Source organism: Anser cygnoides, chromosome 3 (assembly GCF_040182565.1).
Source record: "Anser cygnoides isolate HZ-2024a breed goose chromosome 3, Taihu_goose_T2T_genome, whole genome shotgun sequence".
Classification (NCBI taxonomy): Eukaryota; Metazoa; Chordata; class Aves; order Anseriformes; family Anatidae; genus Anser; species Anser cygnoides.
The window spans coordinates 43,820,724-43,833,820 of record NC_089875.1 but is presented as its reverse complement, the minus strand read 5'-3'; the positions used below and the strand labels follow the sequence as shown (position 1 = coordinate 43,833,820).

The following is a 13,097-nucleotide window of genomic DNA, read 5'->3' as shown; positions in this document are numbered from 1 at the left end:
TGAGTTGAGGTCTTCTCCAAAACCAAAAGATGGTAAGAAAAGTGACAGTACAGTGATCAATGAATTTCAGTATGACACTCTCTGAAGTGCAGACCCTAGGAGTAAATATTCTCCAAAAATGTTAATAGTATCAGTAAACAAAAAAAAAGCTATTTCTATGTGCATGAGGTTAAATCTGCTGCAATTATGACTCTTTGTAGCATGTTAATAAAATGGATACTTGCAAAACAGTCGTCTTTTTTTTTTTTTTCTTTCTTTCCTGATTTGGTTTTTGTTTGCTGTTGGAAAGTATAGTTGCTTCATTTCCCTTGTTTGCTGTGTAACCTACTGATGTTGCAAGTGTCTCCTTCATTGTCTGTTTCCTCCCTATTCCCCCTGCCCCCAAAAAACATGCAGGAAGTAATTTCGGTACTGCGAAGGATCTGACAGAAGAAATAAGATCATTAACATCTGAGAAGGAGGGGCTGGAAGGACTTCTAAACGAGCTGCAGGTTTTGAGTGCCAGAAACATCCGAAAATTAGAGAGAATTAAAGACGATTACAACAGACTGAAACAAGAACTTGAACAAGGAGAGACTGCCTTTGGTAAGTAGTTCACCGGCTATTACTGCTTTTGCTCAGTCACAGGCATCTGGAAGTCTACTGGCTTTGACAAACCATTGTGCATTTCAAAACAAAACCAAAAACAAACAAAAAACATAACCAATTTTCTGAGGGAAGCTTGTCCAGGACCTAGATAAGCAATATGCTGAATGATCTGTCAGCTATTTTTACTAGAGAGGAGGTGCATGATGAGGGGAGGAGGGATATCCTAGCAATATTCTGCTTTTTGAGATCTATCTTAGCCCAGTTCTCAAAACCTTTCTTTTCTAAATCCATCATTGTAACAGCTATGATGATACTGTGCATGAACTCAGGTACAGAAAAAGCATATGTAGTCTTTTATGTGTCAACAGTAGCTGTTGGTTGTGACAATAGCAACCTATTTAGTAAAGCTTTGGTGATGGTTGTGAATGAATGAGGTACAGTGCGTGCGTGGTTCTGAAGGCATGAGTTCTCTTCTTAAATTTGTGCTTGAAGTGGGTTTAAACAGCTTCCCAAATGCAGCTCGCATACAAGCATAAGCAGTGCATTGGGGTGGCACTGTCACGGTGGAACTGGGGGAGTTCTCAATTACTGGGGAAGCTACTGACAAATTAACAGAATAGTAAAGTCAGCCCTCGGCTTGATTTATCCTGTTGTCTTCTGTACCTTCTCCTGAAATTAGATAAAATGGTCTTGCTTCTTGATTAAATGAAAAAGCTGAATAAAGTTTATTTGATTACATACAGTTATTATAGTTACGTCTAAATAGCTAAGGATAAATATGAGAGCTACTATAAAGCTCTCGGGGTTTGAAATGTCATTCCTTTTTCAGGATCTTATGGGTAGGTTGGTTGAGAAGTGGACAGTGCCCCTGTTCTCAAAGTCCGTGATGTCTCTTCACAGGCAAGTGGATAGGCAGAGCTATCTTAGAAGCAAAAAATTTTCAGGCAACTGAATATGTCTAAGGCAGTATTTTTAAAATGCATAGAAGAATAAACATACACACAACTAGATTAGGACTTGCTTTGTTAGAAGTAAAATGGCTAAGAATTAAAAAAAAAATTATTCTTCCAAGTAGTGCGTAATCACCTAAGCCACGTGATGCAAGCTCACAAGAACCACATCAGTCAATAATACTTCCTCATAGCTTGGATTTGCAGTTAAGTTGAAGAGGCTTCTGACCTTCCAATCTGTCCATTTTGTTGCTCTTTTCTTTCTAGGACAATTAAACTTCCTATAATGCATATGCACATCTCATTTGTATTTTTCTTCAGCAGTATTTCAAACAAAACCTGTGCAAGACTATTGCTGAAGTAACAGAATTGTTAGCAGTTCAGAGACTCTGTTTTTAACTTTGCATTTCTGTAGCTGTAATGAGGTGTCTTCTCGGTCTGACCTTTACTGTCCTACAATTTGTGAAAATAAATTGCAAAACACTGGATGTTTATTACTTGGATTTTTTTTTTTTTAATTTATTGTGATTCTGTAGGCATAAGCAGAAATTTATTCCTACATAAAATAAAAACTCTAGCAAGCACATGCTGGTCAGAAATGCATAAATTCCCTTTTTCTCTTCCCTGCCACCCTTCTGTGTAATCTACACTTTCTCCTTTAAGGCATGGAAACTCCTTTAGGTTTGAGAATGGTAGCATGAGATTGACACCACCACATTTAACTGAATAACAGCATTCTGATACACCCTAGAAAACAGTAAACAGATTGAGTCTTAAAGATGACATCAACTTTTATGAAATGAATAAAACTCATGCTGCTGCTAAGAAGAGCAGTTTGGCCCATGCTGTCGATAAAATTGGCAAGAGTGGTTGGTACCATTGCTTGGTGCAGACTGTTCTTACTTAGTCTGACTTCTCCATCTATAGCTACGAGCCAGGCAGAGAAATCCTTTCTCTAACCGTCAGTGCTAGCTGAGGACATTACTGTCCTCTTTTTTTTTTTAATAGCTTTCTCTCCAGAGTTTCTAAGGGAGCCTGTGAGCCCTCGTCAAAATTCCCTTGAGGCAAAATTATCCATGTTAACTTTATACAGCAAAAATGATATGGACTAGCCTGGCTGATCATTCCTGATGCTCAGTAGGGACGTACCTGTGATCCCTCCTTGCATGGGCTTGTGCTATACTTTGACCCAGCTCAGCTGTTTATGAAATAGCTGTCTGTCCATAAACTAAGCATAGGGTACTGAAAGTAGTGCAGGGAAGGTAGTCAGGATCACAGAGTGGTTGAGGTTGGAAGGGACTCTGGAGGTCAGCTGGTCCAACCCCACTGCTCAGTCAGGGCCACCTGCACCCAAGTTACTGGGGACCATATCCTTAATTGTCTTCTTATTTTGAAGGCTTGTGCTAATGTAAATAAGCTAATTGGTTTAAATGTCTTTCAATGCAGAAAGGAGATGCTTCATTTTTCTCCCGGAATGGAAGTTAAATTGACTGGGGCTGCTGTCAGCTCCCATTCTTGCTTTTTTGTTGTTTCCAGGCAATAATCTTCTACATACCCTGAATCATGATCTCTCCCTCTTTTCTTTTATAGTGCCTTAAAACCTTCTGCACAGGTATTCCAATGCATAGCTATTCCTGTGTTTTCTGGCACTTGAACTGTTATCTTTTGTGCCTGTCAACTTAAAAACTTTTTTTTTGATGTTTATTTTACTGAAGACAATACCACTTTGTCTGGGAAACATTGAACAATAACAAAAAAAGAAATGCTGAAATGTGTGTGTATGTTTGTCTTTCTCTTGTGTATAAATTGGTCACCTGTTTTTTACTTCATTAGTAATTGTTGATTTCTCACAGTACTGCAGATATAAGGAAACAGACGTCAAGGGAAGAGACTTAATCACACAATAATCAGAGCTGGAATTTTAAATAGGACACATCATTAGCATGTTAATGAATTTTCTCACTTTGTGCCAGCTGCCCAAGTATAAAAGATATTGCAGATGCAGTGCAAAAATCAGGCTTGGCTTACTGTGCTGAGAGCTGTCAGTGTTCCCTATAAAGGAGATTTGACAAAAATCCTTTCATATTTTTAGAGATGCTCAAAAATGTTTTTCCCATTGGATAATAGAAGTATCAAAAAGTAACATATTGATTAGTATTTTAAGATGAATAGTACTGATTCGTCCTTTATATAGTAACTTTCTTCTGAGGGCATTAAAACATTTCTATAAAAGGGATCAACTATTATTGCCATTTTACAGATAGGAAAGCCAGAGACACAGAGGTTGTGCCATTTTACCTGAAATGGTGGTGAAACCAAGTTTCCCGATTGATGCTCTAGTGAGTTGAATTAATCACATCAAACAAACGTTTAAATTTACATGATGCTTTGTGTGAGGCTTACATTTTTCTAGACTGCAGGAATTCCTGTACCTTAAGACATAATGGTTCTGGGGAAATCACTGAAGGTTTTGCGTTTTGTTGTTGACCAGATCTGCCTTATCAAGTCAAAAGGTTTTGTTATGGCAAGGAAGATAATTGCTTTGCAGTCCAAAACAACCCAAACCCTGTTCCAGACAAGTGAAACTTAATTACTTGCCTGTCTGCCAAACTGCTAGATTGCCCTTAAAAATCCTGGCTTGTGCTGATTGGCATTTGTAACCTAGGGCTGGAAATGAAACCTACCCTCTTGTCTCAATTTCCTCATTACTAGTACCGAAGGGCAGGTTTTCCTACCTTATTTTCTGAATTCCTTTTCTGACTGCACTTAGCCATTTTCTGTCACTATTACACTCTTTGGGAAAGCATCTTCTGGTAAATAATGTATGTATTGCGCAAAAATGTATTTCACGATCTAATTGCTAGGTTATGCTTGCCAAGTTGCCTTAAGTAGAATTTCTATACTGAATTAATTTCTAGAGGAAATATAAAGGCCATCATGCACATCAAAATAGCTTTTCACCCCCCCGCTTTTTTTTACCCATTGTTTAGAAGCGGATATTTCAGTCTTTACTGCTGAGCTCTCACTGAGAGTTTTGTTGTCTTAGAAATTTCTTGTATAAGACCTGAAGCTCTTCTCAGCCTGCTTGTAGGCTGACTGATGTTTTCTGAAAATGAACTTATTAAATAATCAATCGGCTGTAGTTGAAAGGTTTCTAGGAAGCTGGAATTGTCTTTCGCACTCAGTTTTTCTTACTCATGCTCAGTGCCCATACTCTGAACACTTGCACAGAGTATCTCCTAGCTTTTTGTCCTAAAATGGAAGAGAAACCATCCAGGTCCATTTTTTGTATGCTTTTTTTTTTTTTTTAAATAAAAAAAAGCATGTTTGTCCTTACTACCTAAGAATCAAATATGGTATTCAGAATGTACTTTGAAGAATAACAGAAATTCTCCTAGTCACTTTATAGCAATTATTCAAATAGCTGCATATTTGGCCATCATACAGGGTGCAGTTAATTAGTCTGAAACTTAATACCATGTGGACAGCAGAAACCACTAGTCGTGTTGCTTAAAGTAATATTGGCTTTGCTTCCTGAGTTATTTATGAAAAGCAGGTTCTGTGCTTCAGATACAAATGTATGGGATGTGATTTAACAAACTGTTAATGACTATTTACTGCAAAGTATTTTTATTCGTTTTTAAATACACGTTTTTATTCTGACAGATTCAGCATTAAAAGTCTGAGAAGCATGGATGATGTGCTTCCCACTGGGAAACCTTTTTTTTTTCCAAGTTAAATATTTGCTTTCACTAATAATTATTACACAGAGCTTCCTTTTTTTTTTTCTTCCTAAATTATTCTAATTCTTTTTGAAAATGTCTAAAGAGCATTAAGAATGGTACAAACCCATTTTTAATGATTTCAAAAAATATCAATTGTGCATGTCTATGCCATGACAAAAATTATTCCATGTTTTGCTTTACTGATTTTTCAGGTGGTGTTCTTAATTTTTTTCTTTCAGTGTAGTTTTTTCTGCACCAAATAGGCTTTCCATATTGTTTCCACAGTTTATCCTCCATCTGAATGATTATCTGATTCTAAACTGAAAAGATGAACCTTTTGATTGCTTCTGTTTAAATAAATCATTAAAGGAAAAACGCATAGCATGTAACAGATGGGCTTCCTTGAGAAAGAAGCTGTTCCAAGTCTCATTGTGTGTCCACTTCTAATTTGTGCAAGGTCATTGTCTTCCACATGTCATAACTGTAGGAAATGTCTGTTGTCATTCACGTGAGTGGTGGAATGGAATGGCTTGTCAGATTTAGCCAGCGTTCACTCTAGCTTTCACAGAAAGTATAAAACCCCTGGTGGTGCAGGAAGTGGTACTGGCAGTGCAGCTGGTAGCATCCTTTATTCTGAGCTGACACTCATCTGATGCTCCAGAGTAGTAGCCAGCAGCCTTCTGTTAGTCTGTTAGGCAGCATATAAAGGCCAGGTCCACCTAAGAAAAGGAAAAATAAACAAAAAAAAAACCCCACACCAAACATCTAAAAACCAAGACAACAACAGCAAAACACACACACACAAATGGGGGGGGATAAAAAAAGGAAGCCCAACCTTGCAGAGCTCCTTTTGTGTTGTCTTGACCAGATACAGCATGAGTAATTGCATTTTGCTCATTGGTATTCTCTTTGCTGTTTCATTTGAAAAATTGGTATTGCTACATTTGCTTGGACTTGTACTGTTATGCATATTGTGTGCTTGTCTGCATTTCATTGATTGTGAGTGTGATTCTCGTTTTCTTGTGTCATTTTTAAAGCACTTGGAATCTTCCAGGTTAAATATAGCCATATACTACCTTTGGACTTAAATTCTGTAACGATATATTTCAAATTGTTATCAGGTTTTGAGGATCAAATTTAGACTGATGGTTTTCACCCATGTCATTCTTCCACAAAATCTATATAAAATAAGTGATTTTGTTTTTTACTAACATCTCTGTTAAATAGTATTTAAATAGCTGAGGCTTCTTTCTGCGTGTTATGGAGCTATATTTTTGGTAAATATTAACTGTAGAATTTAGTAGCAGATAAAGACCTGAGTTCTGCTATAACCAAAATGTAAAATATTTTTATTTTAGAAATGAATTTTTGTCAGGATTGAGGAGATTGGAAACTAGTCTGTTTTTTTAGCATATTTTTGTCGTATGCATGTGTTTGCCGTATGTCTTGAGTCACTTGTAATTGTGTTGCTCATAATTGTGATGATAAAGTTAATCTTGTCTGATAGTGTTCACTTACATATGTAAAATATGATTTTCAGTATAGAGGTTTGGTTTCTATAAGTGCAGTGGAGGTTTTCAATTTTATTAATCTGTTTTTTATAATTAAATGCAAATATCTGTATTGCAGAAAATACAAAACGTGTATTCATGCAACTTGAACTGACACAGTAGCTTGGTTCAAAGCCCACTGATATCTATAGGGGTCTTTTGATCAGGTCTTTTCTCTGTTGATGCTCAAAGGTTGAGCTTCTCTTCTGTTTCTTTCTTCTGAGATCTGACAGTGTGAACTTTACTGAAAAGTTTTATATACCCATGGTATGCTCTCTATTTGTAGACAGCAGGACGACCTGATTGTACAACAGAAAAACTCCTGAAGTAACCTGGTATTGGTTCTGTGGTCATAGAGGTATTTATGGACCAGGTTTAAGAAACAGAATTTGGTCTGAAGTTTTATGCTGGCTCTCTTCATTGACAATGATGAACTCGTATTTAACTAGGATAAGCAGTAAAGATGACAAGGTTTTCCAAGTTGCAGTGCCACAGAGATACAGAGTGGCTCTGCTGGAGTCATGGAAGTGTAATCTGATGGTGAAAAGCGCTACTGAACCACCTCCTGCTATAGTAGGAGTTAGGCATCCAAACTCAGTAAGTGACTTTCAACCCCATCACAAACAAGCAGAAAGTGCTGATAGCATTCTATCTAGCTGATGCCAGCTGTGTGCTCACTGCATTAAACTTCTGGGGTGTGTGTTATATCAAATTATTCCTGATTTGCCATCTCTGTTCTAGGTTTCTTACTCCACTTTTTAGTTCAGCTCTGCTTCAGCTGACTGAATTGCAGCAAGATAAATTTGAAGCAACACAGATGAGAGAATTTGGAGTCATTTTGGAAGTATATGCCACCAGTACTAACCACACTTCATTAGATTCCAATTCTGTAACTGCATCTTCTGAAGTATTGGGCTCATAGTGAAACTTCACAATTTTTTTTGACGACTGAAGCTCTTTTCAGAAGCAATGAGGTGCTAGGATGCCAGAATACTAGGATTAAAAAAGAAACAAACAAAAAATAGTGTCTTCTGCTTGTTGGACAGATAGAACAGGTTTCCATATGCTATTCTAACTACTTCAGCATGAAAATAGCGCTGGTGATGACCAAATCCCACTCTTTAAGGTTTTTGCTACTTCTTCCAAAGTTTGGGCTGATAGTATTTGCACACTTCTGTACACTGTCTAATACCATTGTGAACCTGTGGTATACAGCTGCCACTTCTAGATGCTTTGTTGAGAGAATTCCACCTTCGGAGTCTGTCTGGAGCTGATCAGCAGCGTTCAGAAAGGTGGAACAGGCCTGAGGATGCTGGTTTGCCCAGAAGAGGGCCAAGACAACTGCCAGCATCTGTAGTTGCAGTTACCAGATAGGAGAGAGTTACCGTTCAAATAATGGTAAATATTACTATCCCTGCCTCACACATGACAAAACTGAGACACCCAGGTGGTTGGTTTTGTGGTTTCTGTTGAGTTGGCTGTTTTCTATAGATATTATAGATACAGTTTTGGCAGTGTTTTTGAGTTACAGTGTACAAATCTAATTCCATGCCAGCATTAATGTATGCAATTTGTGCCTAAATCTAAAGATTTATAACTTCACATCAGTGACTAAATGGAAAGTTGGATAATTTTCTTATACGTTAAATTTTGTCTTCGCTTTGTTATTGACTGGCAATATTCAGATACAGAATCTAGAAGTATGAACTTCTAGCCAACTTGGATTGTCATTCCATTTAAATGGAATTCAAGGTGTCACTCTTATGAAATACTCTTTTTTCTTCATTTTTTTTGCTCCTGCTCATTGTCACATGCAGAGTAGTTAATTTTTTTCTGCCTCATTCTTTCTTATTACTGTGGTTTTATGGTTTTCTTTGACGTGTTTGCAAATACAGTAGTGAAGGTAAAAGCTAAATGAAAGTTTCTGTAATTATGATATTCTGAAATGTTATAATCCTTGTCTGACTTTTCACTTAATACCTACGTAAAAAGAATGAGATGACTGTCTGCTGTATAGCGTTAATTGAATCATACAGGTTTCCAAGGTCCATAGACCCACCCATAGGTACCAGAAATATAACCAAATCTAAAGTGATGCAAAGTATTTACTGAAAGGTAAGGAAGGTATGATTTTGATGGTGAAAACAGAATAAAACACTGAAATTGTAATCCTCTCTAGAACAGCTGGTTTTGTCCCCAAAATTATTTTAATGTTGCCTGTATTATACTAAAGATTGCTATACAATAGAAAACCTCTTTCACATCATACCTTTTACCAAGATAAAAAAGTGGAAATAAAGAGGTTTTAAATGAGAAAAAAAAAAGAGAGACTGTTTTTTCTCAGTATTATTCCACTGAGGAAACGTGTTTACATTTCTTGCCTTTTTTTTTCTTGTGTTCTTCCATTAAATCCTAACTGATCACTCCGAGGTAATGTAAACCCTATTACTCAAAGCAGAGTTCAGTGCCCTGTGTCTCCTGTTCAGGAATTGAAAATTTTCATCCAAGAATTTCCTTCCTCCCTCTTTCCTTGGACATATAAGCTGGAGTAGAAGGCAGAAAAACAAGGAGCTGCTAATGCGTGGGGCCAGGAGATGGAACTCTGCATCCATCAATTTGATTTCTGTTCTCACTGGTGCAGGAATAGAGGCTTTGCTCCTGTTTCAGTTGGTTTCTGCCATGGTTTCCATGTATATGGAGTGGAGGTGGTGGCTGCTGCTTTTACAATTAATTATGTTAAGTCTCTGATCCACGGGCTCAAAGCTTAAGCAAAGGAGGCTGTAGTAGCAGACTGTTAGTAGTATAAGACCAGGGGTTTTGCCACCTATAATTGCACAGAACCTGTGGTTCATGTGCAGCAAGTGCTGGAGTGCTTAGTATTATTTCTGATTACCTCCCAGATTTCAAATGACAGAAATGACAAAAAACACAGAAACCAGTTAATTCTTCAGGTAAGAAACGCATCTAACTGGAATTTCAAGAGTTTACTCTCTTTTTTTTTTCTGTTGTGTTCAAACCCTGCTAATTTTTTTATACAAAAATATTGTAGTAGATAGCTTCATTTAAAGTTTTAATTATATTCTAACTGAAAAGACGATGCAGTCATCATATTTGCAGAAGGTATATTTGGTTTGATGTGCATGTTGAAGGCTTGGGTAAAGATAAACAGACAGTGTTTGCCAGGATGCATAAGATTAAACAGTTCATTACCTGTTGGAATTATCAGCTGGAAGACACATTGTATAATTCGGACTACAACCTTTATACACTTTTGGCTGGATTATGCCTCTTATCTAGTGAGGTGCATTGAAATATAATTAACGAGAGCTGGAAATGACAGACTGAAACTATGTGTATTTTGTGCAGATAACCCTATATCTAGAATGGAAGTACTAGTCACATTTTCTCTGCTATTTTTTTCCCCAGTTTCTGTATTTTAAAACATTGTATGGGAAAAGGTTATCTGTGTTCCATGCCAGAAAAAAAGCAAATAAGCAACAGCCATTTCTCTTGTGGACTGACGTTAAGAACCTTTGAAAAATGTTAAGTCCTGTAGAAAACAGCAGGAATTGCAGATCTCTTGTATTCTTGATGCTGAAAGAATGATTTGAAAGAGAATGTCAAAAATACACAGTGGCAGAAATTCTGATGCATTGATATCAGTAAGAGGTTTGCCTGCAGTTTCACCAGAGCTGAGGGTTTCACCTCTGGTGTTCTGCTGTATTGAACTACAGTATCTGTGATGAGAGCTGCTTGGATGCAGGTTCTGTTGCTTTGCTGGAGGTGCTGTCCACATAAAAAAAAAGAGCAGAACTTGATCAGAAATAAAGTCAGTTGGAAGGCCTTTCCTGTTAAAGAAGAAACAGATTTTATTTTGTAGTTTTTAAGCTAAAAGCTAGTTACTCAATTTTAGTTCAGTGAACTTATAGCCCTTTGCTTCCTGCAATGAGTTATTCATTTAGGACATTGTTTCTCTTTAGTTAGGAAGAAATCATTTTCTTTTCAAGTCAGAGCATTCAGAATGTGGCATTTCCAAACAAAATCACCTGTAGCATTATTCTTGGTTTTGCAGTAGAGGAATGACCTGAATGAAATGTATTGCTTTCGTTTTCATGTTTCCTGTATATAACCTCGTGGTTATATAGATGTTCTCGTTAATTTTCAACTAGCGATCAAAATAAAAATGTGCCTGTTTTCAGCAGAAAAACGTTAAACCCCTGGTATGAAGTTGGTTCTTTCTGTTCAGTACCTGTGAAAAAAGCTGTGTAAGTACCATCATTCATTAGGTCAGGATGTGATCAGCTGCGCTATTTGATAGGAACCCTTTAAATTTAAAGTCATCAACATTGACTGAAATCCAAATTTTATCACTTTGGATGGAATTATAATGGTGTAGGTGAAAATATTTGATACCTTAGCTCTACTTTTGCCATGTGTTTTCTGTTTACATTCTACGTAATGACAATCTTGGGAAAACCTGAAAATAAGCTTTAAGGACTTGGCTTACACCAAGCCCAAAGTCTTTTACCAACCCCAAACCACGTGAATTGTATGTCAGCGTCACAGCCTGAAGATTCTTCCTGTTCATATTGGCGAGCAGGCGAAAAGCTTTTGTTTACAACCTATATGGAATATGGATTGCAGTCAAGTCTAGGTATCTAAATAGTTTTTGCCAATGAAGCTGGTTAACACCAGTTTCAAGTATGAGATGCCTTTACTTTCCCATCTCAGGTAGCCTGAGACTGTATTATTAATGAATTAATGTATTATTAATGAACATTATTAATGTTCAGATAGTGAAAAGCATTCTCTGTTGACTTGAGTAGGCCTTATTTGAATGAACTGTGTGTTTGCAGTGACCACTGAATTAGTTTGGACAGCAGTTGGAAATGATTACGAACATCTGAGATTGTCATTTGCAGTAGTCTTTTTCACTTTTGTTAAAGAAAATAAATCTGCACTGTGAGTAGCTGTTTCCCTAATGTTGACAAAAGATAGAACTAGCGATTTAAAAAATTTTTTGCCTGTTTCATATCTTTCTGAATGTCACATATGGCTCTCTGTAATGGAATGAAGTCAGTAGCTTCAAAAATTGAGTAGAATTTGTAGAGGAGTCACGGGAGATTAAAGGTTAGGGAGATAAGCCTAGTTAGGGTAAGCTCAAGGTACACAATGTGTCTGCTCAGTTTAACAAACAGAAGGCTGAGATCATTTGATGGCAGTCTGGAACTGCCTACTCAGAGACCAAAACTTGATAGTGGGGAGATTTTGATGGTGGTAGACAAAAGTGATCACTTCTGATGGCCAGCAATTTAAAAATGAATCCTTCACCTTTTAACTGAAAGAACAATTAACTTTCGTCAGAGTTCATCAAAGATTGTTGTAAATTCCCAGAAATAGTTCATTTTTTATGCTTACTTCCAGCTGGAATTAATTCAGAGTAATCTCAAAGCCTGTATTTTGTGGGTGGCCAGCATAGGTGAATGCAATAAGCTGCAATAGACTTGCATGCTGGAATGGTTCTATGATCAATGTAATAACTAGAGAAGCTATTCCTGTTCTGATATTTTTCTAGATGAATGATGCCCACTGCAGAATGTTATTAACATTTTCTATTATTGTTATAGTTCAGTGTGTTCTGCAGTAACTCCTGGTTCTCTTCCTTCCCCTTGTTTCTTTTTCATTTTTTATTTACTAGCTCCTGATACTTTTTTTCAGTCTTTGCATGGTTTATTTGCTTGTCCAGCTTATGCTATATGAAATTGTTTTTGTACAATTCAATAATTCATTGAAGTTCTGTTCATCTGAGCTCCTAATCACACAAAACACAATTTCACACCTTTTCCAGGGCAGTGCTCAATTCGCCAAGATCACAGTCTCTGTGTCTCTCTACCTGATTTATTTATTCTTGAAAGAAGCTGCCACGTCCAAGTCTTCTCTGACTTGTTTAATTCCTCAAAGGCGCAGTGTGTAGGTGTTATCTCATTCTTATGCTGCTTGCATTTTGCCTCTCATGGTGACCCCTGCTGAGGGTACTTACACAGCATACGAGTGGATTGGTTAGGGAAGTGGAGACTGCAGGAAAACAGAGAACACTGTAAAAGTGCATAGCATTTTACAAGCTGCCTGCCTGACCTTGAAAACCAGTATTCGCTGGTCTAAGTGGAACATGGAGTCACCGTTCTGCAGGATAAAGTACCAGTGCACCAAGATCTTTTCCTGTGTTAGAATACTTTGTCACATCTCTAAAATGCTGAAACGCAGCTGAGAACCATTAGGGTACA

General features: G+C 37.2%; 1 protein-coding gene across 4 annotated transcripts in view; it reads left to right on the top strand.

Annotated features, from left to right (window-relative positions):
- DISC1 (DISC1 scaffold protein) overlaps positions 1–13,097 on the top strand; it is a 203,034-nt gene that overhangs the window by 100,729 nt on the left and 89,208 nt on the right. For all 4 annotated transcript variants that reach the window (XR_007157968.2, XM_066994050.1, XM_048047234.2 and 1 more), the window contains exon 9: positions 397–585. Coding sequence is in view for 3 of the 4 variants with exons in the window: in XM_066994050.1 (XP_066850151.1) it covers positions 397–585 (189 nt within the window). In the remaining variant the exon portion in view is untranslated. The remainder of the gene's footprint in view (positions 1–396; positions 586–13,097) is intronic.